This window comes from Ochotona curzoniae, unplaced genomic scaffold (assembly GCF_017591425.1).
Source record: "Ochotona curzoniae isolate NIBS_2020 unplaced genomic scaffold, NIBS_Ocur_1.0 contig_520, whole genome shotgun sequence".
Taxonomy (NCBI): domain Eukaryota; kingdom Metazoa; phylum Chordata; class Mammalia; order Lagomorpha; family Ochotonidae; genus Ochotona; species Ochotona curzoniae.
Genome location: NW_024466457.1, coordinates 2352914 through 2373165, shown reverse-complemented (window position 1 = coordinate 2373165; position 20252 = coordinate 2352914). Strand labels below are relative to the sequence as shown.

Genomic DNA, 20252 nt, shown 5'->3' with positions numbered 1-20252 from the left:
CACTCCTCAAGTGGTTTCACAGTGGTGCACTCTGGTCAGGCTGTTCCGGCTCTTCTAGCCTTGATGTCTACGAGTGTAAAATGGTAGCGATAATATAGATCTACTGGAGAATTGTAGTGAAAACTTTAATGAGGTTTTATGTGAATAGCTTCTTAGTACCTGATGGGCCCCACACACACATACACTCTCTCTCTCTCTCTCTTCCCCACCCCTCTCTCTAACACACAAACACACACACACACACACACACACACAATCCAGGCTACAAAATGAGTTAGATATCCTGTAAGAGCCAATGCTTGGTTCCGTTCTGCTCTTCATTCACGTTGCCCTAGCCACCTGCTAAGTACTCAGCGTTTATTGTGTGAATGACTGTGGTTGAGGGCAGCGAATGGAGCTGGGATCTGAGATCTGTGGAGTTCTGAGATGTCTGCTCTGGCAAATGGAAACCTTGTCCCAGTGGGTGGGAAAGGTGTGGGACAGTGTGGCTGGCTGGGCCAGCTGCTTCCCTGGGGCTCCATGCTGGACTGTTGAGCCTCTGGGCAAAGTCCAGAGCCCAAAGTGGCTGTCAGCTTAAAGGATCTTGACTTGAAAGGAATGTGCAGTGGGCTGCCTCTGCTCCGAGGGGCTAAAAAAAGCCTCGGCCTCCCCTGGGCTTGGGGCGAGAGTTATCAAGTGCTCAAGTCAGCTCATCTCTCTGGCTGCGTTGCCAATTTTGAAAGGGTCTGTTTGCCTGCCCCTGTGGGTGTCCAGTGATTGGCAGGAGGGTGTCAGCCTGTCCCAGAGGTGAAGGCCAGGAGGAATGAGGAGTTGGAGGAGGGGGCAGTGGTAGTCCCAACCCTGGTGACAATACCCAGTTGTCAGCTGTGCCCTGCTGGTGTTTCTTCCTTTTATAGTCAGCAGCAGTTGCTCTTGCTCTCCCCCAGCCCCTCTGTGGGGGCTCCTGCACAGGATAAAAGGGGAGGGAGGTGGCCCAGGCTCCTATCTCATCTGCCAGGCGCCACGTCTGTCGTTTCTCTCACAGGTCCCATCTCCACTTAAGATCCCACGAGAGCATGCCTCCCAAGAAGCCTGAGCTCAAGAAGGAGGCAGCCAAGTCAGCCCCAGCTGCTGCCCCAGCCCCAGCCTCAGCTCCCGAGCCCCCTAAGGAGCTTGCCTTTGACCCCAAGAGTGTAAAGGTAAGTGAGGCTCAGGTAGTGGGATGGGTTGGGGTGACACTCTGAATCCCATTTGCCCTAGAACCAAAGGTCAGACTGCATGGGGACTGGGACCAGGACTCCTACATCTGCTCTAGATCCCAGTCCCTTGGGTCAGGGGAGCAGGTACTGGGTCTGATGCAGGATAGCTTGGGGTGCAGGTCTCAACAACAGCTCAGTGTTCTGTTCAGGAGGCCGTGCTCAGCCATCCAGGTTTGTCCAGTGGAAATGGTTGAAGTGGGACCAACCAAACTCCCAACCTTTGGAAGATGGAGTCCATGATAACAAAGGAAAGAGGCTGTGCTGACTCGGAGGAGTGTGCAGGCACATGACCATGGCTTCTGCCAGGCAGGACATGCTTTCTCTGGGGGCAGGGGTCTGGCTAAAGCTCTACCCACAGCACCTCTTACAGGGATGTGGGCAGCTGGAAAAGGAGAGTTAGGTAAGGAGAAGCGATCCTGGGTCCCTCTCCTCCCTGTGCAGGCGGGGCCCTCCTATGGCCCTTATTTAGGATGCCAAGGACTGTCCATCCTAGGCTGACAACTTCCTTCCAGCCTGGTTCCTTTTGTCTGTTCAGCTCAAGCCTCTATCCCGCCTGGCTCCCCTCACACCAGAACATTCCTCCCCCTGGAGCTGCTGTAGGCCCTGCCCACTGATTCAATCATTCTAAACTTTGCAGCTGCTTGGCCCAGCTGTTGTAAGAATGGAACTGGGAGGGAGTGGGCTGCAGAGAGAGGAGTCAGAGGCTCTCCACAGGAGTTGTTTTAAGCTCTGGCATGGGAATGGAAGTGGACAAATGGTTACTATTAATAACGGGTTGGGAGTGGCTGGCCCCTGGGGAGCTGAACCTCAGGAGTGGGCTGGGGGTGGTGAAGAATCCAGGTGGAACATGGGCATGTGTTAAGCAGGCAGGGAGACTCAAACCCAGAGCTCTGGGTAGCCCTCTTGGGATTTGTGCCTCCATCGCCAGCAGCCAGGCCCTTCAATACCTGTACTAAGGTCCTGGGGTTGAGCCCTGATGATCCTCCCAAAGGGGCAGGCATTAAGCACAACTGGCTTGGCCAAGAGATGGGACTCAGTTGCCTCCTTCTTGAGGCTAGTCAGGGCTCTCTCTGGGAAAACTGAGGCCATAGAAAGGACTTGAAAGTACCTGAAAATGTTCTAGGTCGATTGTCACTCTCTCTCTGAGTCGAGCCTGGCATGAGCCGGTAATCTCTGCCTACAGTTCCCTCCCCACCCTTCTGCCAGATCTGTTCTGATGGAGGACCGTGCATGCCTGTGAGTGTGCTGCCACACCTAGCCCCTGGCATCTGAACCTAGTTGCTGCCTCGGGGCATGGGACAGGCACCCTTCCCTAGACCCATCATGCTTCTCCATATAACTTCCTCTCCAATTTCTCAGCCCGGTAGCAATCTTGTCTTCCAGTCCGTATCATTCTACATCTTAACTGCTGATCACTTTTGGCCCTTCCTGGGCACAGCTAGCTCCTCTTCCAGAGTGACCATACCCACAACCCCAGGGGTCCTATTTAACAGAAATCACTTTGGGGAGGAGAGATGGAATGGGTGCAGTGCAAGCTGTCCCAGGCATGGTGGACTTGAAGAAGCAGGGGACCCAGCGCCAGTGGGGAGGGGATGAGTTGGGTGGGTTGAATTGGGACAGTGAGGTCATGGAGGAGTGCAGGATCTTAAATTAAAATGATGACTCATACTTGGTCATTGTTAGCCATTTTCAGAGCCTTCCCTTTTCTGTACCCAGCATTGAGTTATTCTGTATTGTGGAAGAAATCCAAACTTTGTTCCTTCATTCAACACTTACTTTTGGAGTGCCTGTTATATGTCAGGTATTTTAGTGAACAGAAGCAAAATCTTGGCACTGGGCAGACTCTGGTTTGAAAGAGACAGGGCAATCATAATGGAAAATGATTGGGAAGCTTGGAGGGCCTACGCAAATTATTCCTGCTGGACCAGAGTACAAAAGAAGGACATGGAGTATGGAGGGCATAAGGTGGAATGTGATTTCAGCTGGCGGCCATGAGGACTTTATCTCAAATCCAAAGGAATTTCACTAGGGCTTCAGTACAGCTTCTCAAGTTACCTAGAATAATTCTTCCTCTCTTATTTTGTCTCACCCAGAGCCAGCCCTGAACAAGTAGTATTGAGAGAGCTGGGGAGGCTGCATTGCCTTAGAGCTGTCAGCCTGTGTCCCTTCAGCAGGGACTCCTTCCACTCTCATAGTTGGAAGCGGCCAGACTAGGGCAAGGCGCTTTGACTCCCCACCAAGGGCTGTGGGCAGATCCAGGCCTCATTGTTCTCTTCCTCTTCCTACAGATAGACTTCACTGCGGACCAGATTGAAGGTCAGTGTGAATAACCTCCCCGGCCCCTGGTGTTCTTTGCTAGAGGGGAAGGAGGAAGAAGAGGTGGGGGACAAGTCGTTTCCGATTTCCAGTCTCACATGGCAGGCAGTGGTGGATTCAGGAACCAGTCTTGGGCAATCTGACTCCAGAGCTGCTACCAGCCAATATCAGTGCCTTTTCCCCATCACCCTAAAAGCCTGTCCAGGCTGTTTGGAAGCCCTTGCTTCTGTTCTCACTTTGGAAAGCCTTCCTTCCATTTCTAGCTCTATCTCCCTGGTCATGAAGTTGGCCAAGATGCCCACCCCCTAGCAGGGCCAACAGAGAGGTGGCTGCAGTGGTTGCAGTGGTGTACCCGTGATGGTTATCAACAACTCTTCTCCCTCTGTTCAGTTTCTCAGTCTTGCTGTATACATTAATGTACTTCATACTTAATGTGCTTAAAAACATTATTCATTTGAATAGCACCTAAAGACCCTGTGAGTTTTTTGGATGATATTTATAGACGTTTTTATGGAAGACATTAATATAAGTTAAATATTTAGTTGCCCAAGGTCACTTTGTTAGCCAACAAGAAATGGAACTGAAATTTGAAGTTGGTCATTCAATAATGTGAAGGACATGAGGTGTTATGCCATATAAAGTTACATAAAAAGATTTATTTTTATTGGAAAGGCAGATTTACAGAGAGAAGGTGAGATAGTGAGAAAGATCTTCTGTCTGCTGATTCACTCCCCAAATGGCTGTGACAGTTAGAGCCGAGCCAATCCAAAGCCAGGAACCAGGAGCTTTTCCCAGTCTCCCACATAGGTGCAGGGTTCCAAGGCTTTGGGCCATTCTCTGTTACTTTCCCAGACCATAAACAGGGAGCTGAATGAGAAGTGGTCAGCTGAGGCATGAACCGGCATGCATATGGGATGCTGCACTTGGAGGTGGAGGATTAGCCATTGTGCCATTGCACCAGGTCCCCATAAAGTTATCTAAAGTTTAATAACGAGTTAGAAGTTGAGATCTGGGTGTCTACTATGATATATGGAATGATTTGAAAATAATCCAGTTATAAACTCTAATGAAATAAGAATTTCTCAAGTATCGAGAGTGTCTTTTCTCCTAAGTAGTTCACACATTCTCCTTTGGCTTATGAGTTTAATCTGCTTAGCCAACCACTTTTTTGTGTGCAGCAGAAGGTAATTCCAATGCTGGTTCTGGTCCAGTGCTTCCTACTGGTAGGTTGGCTGCAAAACTCAGAGTGGTGTCTTCATTTGGTCTTGCCCCTTGGATGCCCAGCCTGGTCTCTGTGGGGTCCTCCCTGCAGCTCTGAGCTGGCTGCAGATCCAGCAGGCAGATTACTAACTGCTGTTCATCAGCTTAATTGCCTTGTGCTGGGCTCTGTGTTTGGCATGCCTGGTGATCCAGCCAGAGCCTGTCCTGGGGTTCATGTCCCCACCCAGAGCTGTTAACTCAAGGCAGAGCCAGGGTTCTATAGCTTGCCACAGTGTCACCTTGTCTGGCCTGGGATTCCTGGTCAGCCTGTAACAGACAGCAGTGATCATGGTCTTGTCCCTGTCCCCAGTGCCTCACATAACTGCCATCTCCTTTGAGGAATGAGGAGGAGGTAAAGTGCAGTTGTTACTTCCTTGATGTGACAAGGAAACAGGCCCCCACGTCACCCCAGCCTCCTCCAGGCAGAGGAGCCAAGATGAGGGGCCAGGACTCCTCCCTCCCTTGCGGGTGCAGTGTTGACCCCTCTGCCATTATCCACAGTCAGGAACCTCACCTACAGCAGCAAAGCAGGTGTGGGCCGGGAGGGTGGAGGCAGGGGAAACGTTTGAATTATGTGGCAGCCAGCTTATAGGGGAGATCCCAGTGCAGTGCTGGGATGGGCCGTGCAGGCACCAGGCCACCTGTTCCATTGTCAGGTGATGGAGTGGAGAGCCCAGGAGAGTGGCCGCAATGCTTTGTACAAACACAGTGACATGCTGCTGAGCTGGGGTGGAGGCTGATGGGCCCCAGCTCCTTCTCCACTCGGGGCCAGGAGTTGTAGCTGGGTCTTCTCTCTGCAGAGTTCAAAGAGGCCTTCTCTTTGTTTGACCGGACCCCAACTGGCGAGATGAAGATCACGTACGGACAGTGTGGGGATGTGCTGCGGGCCCTGGGCCAGAACCCCACCAACACAGAGGTGTTGCGTGTGCTGGGCAAGCCCAAACCTGAAGGTCAGTGCAGGTGGCCTCAGCCCCGTGCACACCGGGGTCCTTGTGTTTCACCCCATCAGGCTTGTTGCTTCTCCCCTTATCCCTCCAGGACCAGGCTTCCCTCCGCAGGCATCTCAGTTCCATTGTGAGAGTTTTCCAGAAGCTTCAGCACTTAGTTGGCCCTTGAAGAGGGTGGTCTGGGCTATGCCATTTTCCTTGTGCGACTGGGGGTTCCTGGGATGGGGTGGGGGCAAGAGTGACCTTCTTTTGCTCCCTGTCTTTCTCTAGTCTCAACCAAGGTGCTGGGCACACTGGCATGGACAGTGGGGCTGCCTGGGAAGCGACAGCCAATGCCCATTCCCACTCCCAGTCCAGCAGCCCTTGGGGGAGGTGTCAGTCCTGTGCCCTGTGACTCTTGTGAGCTGTGTCACAAGTCACTTGTTGCTGACGATGGTCTGGGCCTCGATGTTGCCAAGTGATTCACAGGCGTTAGAATAGATCCAAGGCTGGATCTCTGGTTGTGTCTGTGCCCCTTGTCTGCATTGAAACCCATGGGCTGTTTGGGAAATGCTTAGAAAGCGGTGCCTGGGTGTGTCCCATGGGTGATACATCTGTCTCATGTGGCAGTGAAGTTAATAGCTGCCCTAGGACACACAGCCCCTTGTTCTCAGGGTGTAAGCCCCAGGGGGGCCACCAAGCATACCTGCACTGGAAGACTCCCAGCAGGGGCCAGTTTGAGAGGTTTCTCATTGGTCCCTCCCCTGCCTTAGTTCTGGCCCCTTCTTCTCTTGCTGCAGGAACCAGTGCAGGGGGACCAGTGTGGGCAGGAGAGGGCCTGGTAACCAGGAGCATCCCATCTTGCCCAAGTTAGCCACACTTCTTGGAAGTCAGAAGATGACGTCGGCCACTTGCATGTTGGAGGGTTCCTGGGTGTCTGTGACAGAAAGAAATGCTGAGATTTGGAGTGTCCGTGGGTGGCCTACATGATGGCACTATAGCTTTTGACAGACTATAGTGTGGAAGAAGGCAGCTAGTCAAAAGAAATTGCAAACTGATAAAAATGGTTGTCTCAGAATGACTCCAGGCAGCAGGGTGCAGAAATGGAACCTATGCTGAGTTCTTAAAAATAATGTTGGGATTTGTAGTTTTCAAATTTGTTTAGCAAGCAGAGTATTTTGTGTGTGCACAGGAAATTCAGCCAATTTCATTCACACACTTTTCCCAGAAGCTGTTAATAAAGAAACACTAATATCTTAGAACAACTTAAGTTTTGATACTGCAGCAGCAGCTGAATTAAATATACTTGCTGGGATATCAGTTACTCCTATGACTGTGTCTGTCACATGTGTCAAGTCCCTCTGCTGCCTAGCGCCTGCTCATGCTGCTGTCTCTGACTGTCCCATGCTTGCCTCAAGACATGAATGCCAAGACGCTGGACTTCGAGACGTTCCTGCCCATCCTGCAGCACATCTCACGCAACAAGGAGCAGGGCACCTTCGAGGACTTTGTGGAAGGGCTGCGAGTCTTCGACAAGGAGAGCAACGGCACAGTCATGGGCGCTGAGCTTCGCCATGTCCTGGCCACCTTGGGTAGGGAAGGGGAGGGAAGGGAGGGAAGGCTGGTGGAGCAGGGGTTACTACTGAGAGGTGGGACTCAGGGCTCTGTCCTGTCTGTGCTTCAGTCACTGGAGTCCTGGTGACCCTTGGGTAAAGGGAGTGGCTTCAGGGACCAGGCAGGGCCTCAAGACGCCTGACATAGCCCTCCAAAGCATTTGTGTGTGTGTGGGCTGGGGGGTGTACTCAGTACACACCACTGTGTGGGTCCAGGGAGTCCTAGCTCTTCAGACTTGGGGGCTTTTGGGTGTTGCCTGACCCTCCTTTGTCAGTTGTGATTAAGAACCATTGCCTCCCAATCTCCATCCCAGGGGAGAAGATGACTGAGGCTGAAGTGGAGCAGGTGTTAGCTGGCCATGAGGATGCGAATGGCTGCATCAATTATGAAGGTATCAGACACCAAATCTGGGCAGCTGTCACAGCTGGGGCTAAGCGTGTCCAGGAGCTGCAGACCCCAAGGCTGGGCGGGCAGTCACAGCTGGAGCTAAGTGGGTCCAGGAGCTGCGCACCCCCATGTTTGGACAGACAGTAAAAGCTAGAGTTAAGCGTGTCTCGGAGCTGCAAGATGCAGATCTGGGGGGCCTGCCAGATGTACATGGCATTCCTGCCAGCCTGAGAGGAAACATCCTAGCATATCGGGGTAGTGTGGGAGAGCTCCTGAGATGCTGGCAGTGTGACTGGATTGCCCCCAGACCTTGGAGCCCCTGGCTTCTCATCTGATTGGGGAATGGGTTCGAGGGTAAGGGGGTGGTACTGCCAACTTCCTCCAGGATGCAGGGGTTGTTGGGGTGACTGCAGGTCATTACCCCCAGGTCAAGGGTCAGCATGGAGAGAGGGCACAGCAGAGTTCAAGGCTCTTATGTCCAGATGGGGGTGGGCACTGCTTGTGGGTAGAAAGGGGGTAGCGAGCAGAGCAGCTGAGCTTGCCACTGCTGTCTTTTCCTCTTCCCAGCGTTTGTGAAGCACATCATGTCTGGCTAAAGCAACTTCCTCTGGGTGAGTTTAGCCTCCCCTCCTGCCCCCTTCCAGGGCCTCCCAGAGGCCTAGGGGAAAGGAAAACATCGCCTGCCCTGGAGGGCTCCAGCCCCACACCCAGCCTCTCCCCTCCTGTCTCCCACCCCCTTCCTGGCTCTTATCCCAGGGCCTCCTGTCCAAGCCTGTGTGGGTGAGGGAGCCCGAGGCCAGAGCCAGCTGGGCCTGTACTCTGGGCCCCCACCCCTCTCCCCACCCCATCCTCCTCACCCCTTCTCTGGCCCCAGGCTTGGGCAGTTACAAGGCTCCATGGAAGAGTGGTAAGGGGGCCCTGCCTTTCAGGTGCCCGGCCGGCCCCCTCAGCCTCACCAGGGTGAGTTGGCGAGAGGCCCTGAGCGACTCTGCTGAGCCACAGGCCCCGACTCAGCCATGTCCGGCCCGAAGGACCTCACAGGCCCGCTGCGCTCTCTGTGAATAAACAACCCCACCAAGACTGGCCCGTTCTCTGAGTCTGACCAGGCTTGAGTTGTCGTTCTGAAACTAATCAATGAATTGTGGTGTTCCCTAAGGTTATTGTGTGTGTGTGTGTGTGTGTGTGTGTGTGTGGAGGGAGAGAGAGTGTGTGTGTAGGCATGTGTGTGAGTGGATCCATGTGGGTGAGTGGATCCATGTGAGTGAGTGGATCCATGTGTGTGAGTGGATCCATGTGTGTGAGTGGATCCATGTGGGTGAGTGGATCCATGTGGGTGAGTGGATCCATGTGGGTGAGTGGATCCATGTGGGTGAGTGGATCCATGTGTGTGAGTGGATCCATGTGGGTGAGTGGATCCATGTGGGTGAGTGGATCCATGTGAGTGAGTGGATCCATGTGTGTGAGTGGATCCATGTGGGTGAGTGGATCCATGTGGGTGAGTGGATCCATGTGGGTGAGTGGATCCATGTGGGTGAGTGGATCAATGTGGGTGAGTGGATCCATGTGGGTGAGTGGATCCATGTGGGTGAGTGGATCCATGTGGGTGAGTGGATCCATGTGTGTGAGTGGATCCATGTGTGTGAGTGGATCCATGTGTGTGAGTGGATCCATGTGGGTGAGTGGATCCATGTGGGTGAGTGGATCCATGTGAGTGAGTGGATGTATGTGGGTGAGGGGCACATGTAGGTGGATGGGCACACGTGTGTGAGTGGCCACTCTCATACAGCGACTTAGGGGCAGGTACCATGCTATGGGGAGTGAGGAAATTCTGGCCCTACCTGGCTGCCTGCCTGTGAAAGGGAGCTAGGAATCCTAAGTCCGGAGTTGCCCTTCTCAGAATTCATAGTGTGTAAACTTTTGAGGAGAACTTCCAGTTTGGGGAGTTTGCTGGTTCTCTCAGAAAAGCAGAGACCTGGAGCTGACATTGTAGCAGAGCAGGTTAAGCCACCTGCTATGATGCAGGCCTCTGTTATGTATGGGGCTCCATGCTTGGCTTGCACCATCCTACCAATGACCTGGGAAAGCAGCATGGGATGGGATGGGGGGATGGCCCTAGCACCCACATGGGAGACCCGGAAGAAGCTCCTGGCTGTGGTCTGGCTCAAGGCTGGTCATCTTGGACAGGGATGAACCAGTAAATGGAAGATCTCCCCCTCCCCCAGCTCTGGCTTTCAAAGAAATAGAGAGAGAGAGAAAAAAAAAAAAAAGAAATCTTAAAGAAAAGAAAAGCAGAGAACTTTCCACAGCTGGGAGGGGAGGCATTGAGAAATTCCACAGCCGTCTCAGCCTCCTCCCGCCTTTCACACAGAGTTTCCTGGGAGGTCAGTGCCTGCAGCTGCAGAGAACAGCCTGGCTCTGGCCGAGGAGCTACCGGGCGGGATTCCAGCTGCCCCAAGCCTGCAGTGGGCCTCCTTGGGGCCCCGTCAGAGGATTGCTGATGTGGCTAGATCTTCCAGTTGCAAGAGTAAGGAAACAGATCCTTGGCAGTGCAGTGACTCACCCAAAGGTCACGGCTCATGGAGGCGGAACCCAGGTGCCCTGAAATGTGTCCCTTCTCTTTAGCAATGCACCTGCTTGCCTTGGAAGATTTTTCCAAGCTTAGCCCCTCGGACACTTGGGTTGCTCTGTGTGGTCCTTTTTCCCCCACTTCTCTTTTTCAACCTCACTTCTGTCCTTTTCCTTACTTGCATCTCCCAGCTCAGAAGCCAGCATTCCTCAGGGTTTGGCCTTCCTCCCTCCTCCCTCCTCCCTCCTTCTTTGTGAGTGGACTTCCAAAAGTCCTTGGAAACAGGGAACAAGAAGATGTGTTTATTTTGACGCAAACCGTATTTAAACTCCACAGTTTTTCATAATATGAACTTCACAATTTTGAAAGCCTCCCGTGTGTACCATGTGTGGGTCTGACATCGGAGTTAAGAAACTGTGTGTTTCTCCCACTCAAGTAGCTTGCAGCCCAGGGAATTGAGGACATAAGCATTCAGGGATCATGGGACATGATTGCTAATGGCGAAGGAGCGAGTGCATCCGTAGAAGAGGAGGCCAGGAGTTCCAAGGGACTGCAAGAAAAGGGCACTGGGGAGACAGAAAAGGCCCGTCCTGGGAGATGACCAGGAAGAAAAGCCTCCCCAAGGTGGGTGTGCTGGCCAGGGAGAGGACAGATGCCAGCAGAGGTCACTGTCATTCAGTGTGCACTTACTGCGCAGGACACTCAGGGCATACACTGAACCACACCGGCATGGTCCTTCGCCTACCAGCTAGTGCGAAGACAGCCAGTGCTCTTCATCATGTGACAACAGCCAAATTTATCGAACATAGAATCAGTAAGGACCATATGGGGGTATTCCAAAAAGCATATGGAGAATTGAAAATCATAGATATGTTTATTCTAGAACCCCAGGCATGATGTTCTCGCCTCCCCTGAACTTCCAAAAGCCCCCTCCTAGGACTGTGAACTAGGGAGTCCTCGAGCAGTGGCGTCAGGAAACAGAGGTGCCTTTCTCACTTCATAGAGTCCAGCCCTGGGAAGACCTTGTTCTCTCCAGAGCCCCCAGGGACCTTTTGCCTGTGCTGTCACAGTGTGTGACCTCCACGCATACTCACTTCCACCACGGGAAGCGAGCCAGAAGCACTTCCTCCTGGACATGCTTCCTCAGGATCCTGGTGTGAGCCTGTGGTGCTAAATGGAAGACAGAAGCAGCCCTGTCGTCCTACTCAGCCCCAGCTCCCTCCAGGTGGCCTCATACCGCCCAGGAAGAGGGTTGAGGGAAGGGGGCTTTATCTCCCAGATTCCCTTCTGTTAGACTGTCACTGTTTCAAATCCAGATCCAGGCTGTGGCACTTACAGGAACAGGGCTGAACCTGTTTGCGTCTCTTCCTCCACCATGAGGGGATCCAGGCAGCCTTGTCTCCTCAGGCAGACAGGGAGGAGGAGAGAAGCAAGCACTCTGGTTTTGGGGAGAGACTTAAGGAGGGGCTGGCCTGGAGCTAGCATGCACCATCATCAGGGCAAGTGATGGGATACCTGGCAGCCCTTGTGTGCGAGGAAACATGTGCCTGGGGAAGCAAGCATGGGCTGACGTGGGTCCCTCGGGATGTTAGCTGGGGCACACTGCCCACTGCAGGTTAGAGAGGTGGGTGTCCTCGTGGGATATCAGAGGGAGTGAGCCAAGCCAGGGAGCTGGGAGAAAGAGAAACCCCTAATGGTTCCTCTCCTCTCCCCCACCGCCCCCACATTTTGCTCCTTTCCCACCTTCCATCTAAGACACTTCCAATTGTGTCTCCTGGTGGTGGTGCCACAGCCTCTGCAATGCCCCTAGAGAGGAGACTGACAAAGCAGCCCCTAGTACTAAGTTGGTCTTGTGATAGAGTCCCCGACCTCAAAGACCTCAAAGGCATCAACCACTCAGCAGCTGCAGCGCCAGGCTCTGTGGGAAGCACTGGACACAGCTTCCTCTCACAGCGGCCACAAGGTGGGGCTAGCTATCTCTCGCACCCTAGAATTCAACAGACTACGGAGGAAACAGAGCAGCAAACTAGCGCCCCCCTGCAGCTGAAGGCTGCAACACCTTAAAACCACCATTGTTCTCAAATAACTTGCCCACCAGGACTTAAAAGAGCTTCTTATTGCCCTTGGCCATTCCCAAGTCTTTCCCGTTTTTGAGGCTTTCCTTTATTTGCTATAATCTTCCAGGAGCACACTGACTGCAGCTGGCTGGCCTCCTTCCTCTTGGCTGCCCCACACTGCTGCCTCTCCTTGGCCCTTCTTGTCTGGTGACCTGTTGGTTCATGTCCTCTCTCTCCTGGGAGCTCTTTTCTGTTCATTCATGTTATTCCAAAGCTCCAGTCAGGTTCACCCCTTCCCTGGAGCCTTGCCCACTGCCGAAAGCAAACGGTCCTCTTGATCAGAAATTTCTGTCCGTTAAGGATAGCTACAGTCTATTCTCTTGAACACCATCCGGGGTTGGAACTGAAGACATCAGACAACGCACAGGTGAAAGTGCCCAAGGACTCTGAAAACTGGCTATAAGGGCTGCTGAAATGGCGTGTGGAGCAATAGCTACCTGCCACCACTAGATGGCAAAATCACAACAGCCTGCTTCCAACTGGACACCTGCTCATCCCTCCATCCCACCTGCCTTCATTCTGTGTTCACAGGATGCTTTGAGAGTTAGAGGTAACCTGATGGCCAGTCTGGATTGGAAGACAGCTCCAGGAGCTGCCGAATGCATCTCTTTGCTTCCGGAAAAGCAGAGGTTTTGCTCTAAAGACTCCACACTCAGCAGCTTGCAGTGAGGGTCGTAGGACATTGTGGGGGACTTTGCCAGGCCTGGCATCCAGCCCTGTTCCATTCCTAAGTCACACATGCATTCGGCCTCAGCTCATAGGTTATAAAGCAAGGGGGTTGATGAGATCATCTTTGAGATGCCTTCCAGCTCTCTCATACTGATCTTTCAGAACCCAGGGCCTGCTGCTTGCTGGGTTTCATTTCAGTCCATTCATTTAGTTACTTACTGTGTATGTGTGTGTGTGTGCACACATAAATATATGTGCTTAAAACCTTACATGGTAGAGCGCATTCATTCAGAATATTGAGTGTCTGGTAGAAGGAGCTTTAACAGATTAAACAATGTCGTCAGTGAGTTTATACTCCCCTTGACAATGAGGAACATGTATGACCTTAAGCTGTAGCAAAAGAAAAGGAAGAAATGACACTGGGCAGCACATATCTAAGGACTGATTTAGAGGCCTGGGACTGTGGAGCCCTTGGGAGCTCAGAAGAGGCTTCCGGGAAGAGGGGTGGCAGGCTTGGGTGGTATTTAAATAGACAGGAGATTGGGGAGCTCTCTCAGGGTAGGGTGGGGAGGGGAGACTGAGGAAGAGGAGCAGCAGTTTGTTGGGCAAGCGCTGACTCAGGCAGAAAAGCGAAGGTGAAGACTTTGAAGACGAGCTAGGCAAGCACTGGTGATTTTCTCCTCCAATCTCACAAGGCTATGATCTCAGGCTTCTGGGGCTGGAAGAGATGTCGAGTCCACACCCTATTAGGATTGCAAGGGGGCTAATGTTGTGGTATAGCGGGTTAAGCTCTGCCATGTGATAGCAGCCTCCCAAGCTAGAGTGCCAGTTTGAGTCCTGGCTGTTCTACTTTTGACCCAACTTGTTGCTAATGCACGTGGGAAGGCAGCAAATGATGGCTCAGATGCTTTGGGCGCCTGCAACCTACATGGGAGACCTGGATGAAGATCTGGCTCCTGGCTTCAACCTGACCAGGGATCTGGCTATTTCAGTCATTTAAGGAGTGAACCAGCAGACCAATGATTGATCTCCCTGCACCTCTCAAACTTTCAAATATAGTTATTATATATATGAAGAATCACCAGTGTTCTAGTGGCATGTGACTCACTGTTTCTTGAGGATACTGTGACTGGTGCACAAAGGGAGAGAACTGCGGGCTGTAACACCTAGCACAGCACTGGCATGATTCCTCAGGCGATGGAAGCTGGGAGCTCTATCTTTGTTCCTTGTGTTAGTGTCAGGGATCCAACCAGAAGCTTCCTGCAGTATGCCTGGCTGCGTATCAGCAGGACATTGGGATTGAGAACATACCTGGGCCTTGAACCCAGGCACTCTGATAAGTGGTGTGGACTTTCAGAGCGGAGGGTGCATCTTTACTCGCAATGTATGCCCCATGCCAGGATTCTCAAATTCATTTCAGCTGGACAGTCGTTCTTCAGTTTGCCCTGCCTGGGGCCTTGCTTCCCTCCCGGTGGTGTGATTTTCACATTTGGAGCTGGAAAAGGACTCCCCTTGGCAGCAGAGTTGCACCAATGCAACAGCTGAGGTTGGCAGTTCTGTGTGTCATGGCACCGAGGTCTGTGTCCTTCCTGTTCCTGCTCTGAACACAAGGATGAGCACTTTCTAGTTTAACTCCTAAAGAGTTTCACCTCATTTTTGGACTTGGAGATTCTTTTTTTCTTGTTTTCAAATCCCCCATGCCCTCCATGCCATGACTCCAGGTCCATAAGTGGGTTTGGTTGGACTTCCTTCCTATGTTCTATGCTGGACTCCTGCCGAGCTCTGTACAACTCCATCAGTCTGCTGTACCCCCCTCCTCAGAGCTTCCTGACTTCTTTATCTGCAGTTACACTTGGGGCCACCATCCCGACCATGGTGACCACGTGTTGTGCACTCAACAGATCTGAACCTATACTAGCCAAGGACAGACTTTTCCTCTTGTCGTTTCCCCTGGTAACACAATGAAACAGCTCTGTATTACAGAGTATGTGCTGTGCCAGGTATCATAGTCCGTAAGATGTCTCCCAGTGTATGGGAGGAGGATGGCACAGTGGCATGTGCAACAAACATGTCCTATAGCAGAGCATTGTCTCGAGTTGTGGTTGATCCACTTCCAACCCAGCTCCCTGTGTAGTGTGCCTGGGAAAGCAGCAGAACGTGGCTCAAGCCCCTCGAGCCCCTGCAAGCATGTGGGGGACCCTGATGGAGTTCACCAGCCTTCTGGATTCCAGTCGGTAGATCTCGTTCTCTTTTTCTCTCTATCCCATCACTCTATGGTTCAGATAAATGTTAAGAATTCTAAAAACAAAAGCAGCTATAGCTTAAGACACAAACTCCAAGGATGCCTGTAAGACAGAATAATAAACCATAAAGTGTGTGGGAGGGTGGCTGTAGGCTCTCTGCTAGTACTACAAGCGACTTGGCCACTGGCCGACTTTGGTATTGTGAGTGGTCCCAGGACCAATTGCCCGCAGCTGGCCAGCCGTGTAGAATGCTGCTTTTCCACCAGTCACTCCTGCTATGGAAGCAGAGGTTCTCTGCCATAAAAGACGCTTGTCACCATGTTTATGCTCTTCTTCCAAGAAGGGGATTTGTGCTTTTCATTCTATTTTCCAAAGGGTCAGAGATCCAAAAAAGGTTAAGAACGGCTGTTGAGAGCTGCTGTAGGATTCTGTTTATCTTTCCCTTGAATGTTTGTATGTCACATCTGGCCTGGCCAGGCTTCCTCCCAGGCTGCCGGGGCTCCAAGACCACCCATCTCCCACTCCCAGAACTCTCAACTTCCGCTGTTGGCACATACCCCCAGTTCCTTGGGTCATTTGTGAGTTTAGAGAGGCACTCTTTTCTTATCGCATTGGCTTCCTCTGTGGCCCCACTGTGCACAAATTCCCCTCAGCAGCTCTGGATCTTGTTCCAGGTCCTGCTGGGTCTGCCTGCAGCTCCCAGGCCCCGAGGGAGCCCAAGGCACCTGGCTCCCTGCAGCCACCGTTACCACGTCTTCCCATGAGCTGCTCTGCCTTCCTCTCTGGGACAGTAAGTAGAAGTGAGTGGAAGACCAGTCTTTCACTCATCACTATTCACACCCACTGTCTCCTATGAGTTTAATTTTTCTGGAGGAAAATTAAAATGGAGTCCAGTGTCACACAGCTGTGGTCATATCTGAGCCTGCAGATGAACTGAACAATCCTGTCACTTGCATTTACAGCAGTCACACACAGTATGAATTACCGCCACGAGACTGTCGCTTCATAACTGAGGAGCACGGATATTACAAGGACAGGGACAGGGACCACAGGGGCCCACACTTTAGTTCCCCTGAAGGATGTAAGTCATTGGTCTTGGCACTGCAGAACTTGAGACTGCACCTCTGCTGCTGGTCTCCCCAGCCAGCTCTGGAAGTCTCAAGGGAGACTCAAACAACAGTGTGGCAGGTCCTGCCCACATTTCAGCTCCTCTGCTCCCTACAGGTGAAAGGAAAAAGCTAGAGAGCGAAGAACTAGCATGAATAACCTTTGGTGGTGAGCTGGGAGGTGGGGAGGGCTCTGTGCAGCAAGTTTCACCATGACATACTTAGTGCGTTTTATTGCTGGCATCATTTTGAATTTGAACTGAGTTGTTGTGACATAATGCCAGTATCTGGTTTCTCAGAATGGTGGCTGGCATTCTTCAGGACTTGGGTGTTTATAAAATTGATAAGACATAATTCTTGCCTTTAGGGAAGTTGGATAGCAGCCTGAGATGTGCAGACAGAAGCATGAGCTAGCAGGCAAATTTGGGCAAGATAGATGTGAACCAAGGAGGGGCAGAGCCAGGCCTCTTTCTGGCTAGGAGCGCAGAGAAGGTTCTTTGGAGGAGAAGCTGCTTTTTACCTACACCCCTGCAGGATGGGAGTACTTGACACAAACCGATGGAGGCACAAAAGCTGTGACCAGGAGTGCAATGTCAGGTCCAGGGTAAGTCCACACTCACCAGCTGTGTGATCTTGGACAAGTTTCTTTACTTCTCCAAGCCTTGGTTCCCTGATCGATCAAATGGTGGTAATAGTAGGACTGAACTCACTTGGTATTTTGAATATCGAGTGAGTCAACCTAGATCCAACCCCTGAAACCATAACTGCAAGATAGCATCACCCGGCACACATCAGCCCTGCAGGGCAGATGGGTATCTTAGGCATTTGGGTTTTGCTTTTGTTTTAAAGATTTATTTATTATTATTGGAAAGGCAGATATGCAGAGAGGAGGAGAGACAGAGGAAGATCTTCCGTCCGATGGTTCACTCCCCAAGTGACCACAACGGCTAGAGCTGAGCCAATCCAAAGCCAGGAGCTCTTCCAGGTCTCCCACTCTGGTACAGGGTCCCAAAGTCTTGGGCCGTCCTCGACTGCTTTCCCAGGGCACAGGCAGGGAGCTGGAAGGGAAGTGGGGCCACCAGGATTAGAACTGGCAACCATATGGGGTCCCAGCACGTGCACGGCGAGGACTTTAACCATTACGCTATCGTGCTGGGCCCTATCCTAGGCATTTTAAAGCATGACTTCTCTCTGGGGAAGCTAGAAGTTGATAGAAATACCTGGAAAACAAGCAGAGAATAAAGCAAGCTCCCAGCAGCAGCAGCAGCTCCATGTGTTACCTGCTGTTCCACATGCTTTGGATGTGTAGTCCTCTCTCTTCCCAGAGACACCTTACAGGGTTGGTGTGATTAATCCTTCTACAAATGAGGAAGCTGAGGCTCCTAGAGATTTAGGAGGGTCCTCAGCGAGTGGGTGGGAGTGTCAGGAGTCAGATCCATGGTGGCTCACTGCTCACACCTATCTGTGTTCTCAACAGATTTTACAGCCCTCTGCCTGCGTCCTCGGCCATTTCCCCAGTACCATGTGGAGGGAAATGATGACTTCTCTGCCACCAGCCACGCTTGCTGCCCTTCAAGTCACTGTCTTTATTCCAGCTTCAGTGCCTTTTGTGAGCCTCAGAAGTGCTTGCCAGGTCCCAGGAGTCCCAAGTCTCTTCTCCCCTCCCATCCAAGTACATCTACGCTTAAGTCACGCACCACGCTGGCCACCAAACGATGGAACACATAAGGAAGTGGAATCCAAAGCACCCATAACCAACTTGGTACGGTAAAACTAGGGCAGAAGTTCTGAAATGAAGGAGAGGAAGGGAGCAACCAGAGACAGGTGAGTCAGAGGCCCTCTGCAGGGAGCAGGGGCTGAAGGACAGAACTGAGAGGAAATGAGAAAGGCTGCCAGGGCTCCAGTTAAGAAGCTGAAAGGAGGGGATAGCTCCCTGGTGGCCCTCTGGTCCTTGATGGCATCTGCAGCAGCTGGCTGAGATGCACCTGTAGGTCGGGGTGGGGCAGAATGAGCAGGAAGAGGATTCAAGAATGGGAGGAGGGGAGCAGCGGGTCACCTGGGTGTTGGATGCACGTGACACGGAACTTCTGTCTTGCAGAGGTGAGTTCAGGTGATTTGGTTTGGTAGGCATCATCCTCTTATGAAATCATGCTCATATACTTAACTTGGTTTTGATCTTGGTAAGAGAATATAAAAATTGAAAATATTGCCACAGATAGATGATGTTGGGGCTCATTACCGATGCAGCTGGTATATGGAGGTTCTGTCATGGGTGTGTCTTCATTATCTTCTGTTGTACTGCATTTAGGGTTTTTTTTTAAATAGTTTTAATTTATTGATTTTTAACTTTATTTGAAAAGCATGGACCTTCCATTATTTGACTCACTGCCCCCAATTCCCACAATAAACTAGGGCTGGGCCAGGCACAAGCCAAGAACCCAGAAGCAGGTTCATTCTATGACATGGGCAGAGGAAAACTCTAGAAAACAGGGCACAGTCTGAATGTTTCCCCACACAGAAAATCCCCTGAGTTCCTAGGGTTCTTAGGGAAGAACCTGAGGAATAGAGAGAAGCAGACACAGGAGAGGTAACCAAAAACTGCCCAGCAGTGAGGGTGGTCAGGGGAGCACCAAGGGGACGAGAACAGCATGATGGGTGGACAGGACGGAGGGAGGAGGGAGGCAGAGGGGCCTTCCCAACGCACTCCTTCCTGGGGGTGTCCTCATGGCTTCCAGGCAAGGCCCAGGACAAGTCTCCTTGGGCTGGGATCAGCTGGGTGGAGGGGAAGAGAGGCGTGTTGCTGACCCTTCTCACAGTCATCCCTCTCTGTGTCATCCTTCCGCCAGGAAAAAGCTGAGTTCCGGGGCTCCTATGCTTAGCCCAGACCTTAGTCTAATTTTTTTTTTTCCGGTGCGGTTGTCATATCTCAGGATCCAGCCAGGCATGGCTGGTAACTTCTTATAATAGCCAAGAGAGGAAGTGGTCAGGACCTGGAAATAGCATAGCCGTTGGGGTGGGAGGGTAGGTCTGGCTGAGCCCTGGGTGCCTTCTCAGGCTAGAGGCCCAGAATTCCTGGACTTGGCCTGGGCTGCAGGCCCACTGAGAAGAACTTCTCTATGGACTTCCCAGTCTTATCACAGAAAATGGGAAGCCAAGAGTGTTCTTCTACCATCAACACTGCAATGAAGACCTGAAAATCTGGGATTGTCAGCAGCCCGTGCTCTCACAGTAAAAGGGAAATGGTGGGTTGTCGGTCCAGAGCTCTAGTCAGACAAATCATTCTTTTAAAAAGATGTATTTATTTGGAAGGCAGAGTGATTGGAGGAAAGAACTATCTTCCAACTATAGGTTCACTCCCCAAAAGGCTGTAACAACGAGAGCTGGGACAGGCTGGGAAGTGGGAACTCGCTCTGGATCTTCCACATGGGTAGCAGGCAGAGGTTCAAGCCCTTCGCCACACTCTGCAGCCTTCCCTGGTATATTAGCAGGGAGCTGGGTTGGAAGTTGAACACCAGGGACAAGAACCAGTGCCCATATGGGGTGCTGGCATTGCAGGAGGTGAATGTCTTCTCACTACGTCAGAGCACTGACACCTTAGTGTAGTCCCTTGCACCTAAAAACCACAAAATAGAAAGCCCTGCCAGAGATCCAGTAACTATCATAAGAACCCTCCCTTCATCTCGCTGAGACTCAATTTCCACCTCTGAAAAACGAATTATTTTGAGGATTAAAGGAGATCAGTATTGCACAGATGATAGAATATACTAGAAGCTCTCAAATTGCCTTTGAAGATAATCATCTTGGGGAAAG

General features: G+C 51.8%; 1 protein-coding gene across 2 annotated transcripts; it reads left to right on the top strand.

The window, feature by feature from the left end:
- Window positions 1–778: 778 nt before the first annotated feature.
- On the top strand, window positions 779–8872 carry MYL4 (myosin light chain 4). Of its 2 annotated transcripts, XM_040989197.1 has the most exons (8): window positions 779–786; window positions 1025–1178; window positions 3527–3554; window positions 5615–5764; window positions 7159–7332; window positions 7668–7745; window positions 8309–8352; window positions 8671–8872. In XM_040989197.1, exons 2-7 carry the CDS (start codon window positions 1056–1058, stop codon window positions 8335–8337), a joined length of 582 nt encoding a protein of 193 aa, XP_040845131.1. In that variant the 5' UTR covers window positions 779–786; window positions 1025–1055; the 3' UTR covers window positions 8338–8352; window positions 8671–8872. The 2 variants fall into 2 exon arrangements, with proteins under 2 accessions (XP_040845131.1, XP_040845132.1); XM_040989198.1 differs by lacking the exons at window positions 779–786; window positions 3527–3554 and having other exon boundaries at window positions 1090–1178.
- The last annotated feature ends 11380 nt before the right edge of the window (window positions 8873–20252 follow it).

Coding starts and splice junctions, on each gene's coding strand:
- MYL4 (XM_040989197.1), top strand. CDS start 1,056: ATGCCTCCCAAGAAGCCTGAGCTCAAGAAGGAGGCAGCCAAGTCAGCC. Junction 1,179..3,526: donor TTGACCCCAAGAGTGTAAAG/GTAAGTGAGGCT, acceptor CTCTTCCTACAG/ATAGACTTCACTGCGGACCA. Junction 7,746..8,308: donor TGGCTGCATCAATTATGAAG/GTATCAGACACC, acceptor TCCTCTTCCCAG/CGTTTGTGAAGCACATCATG.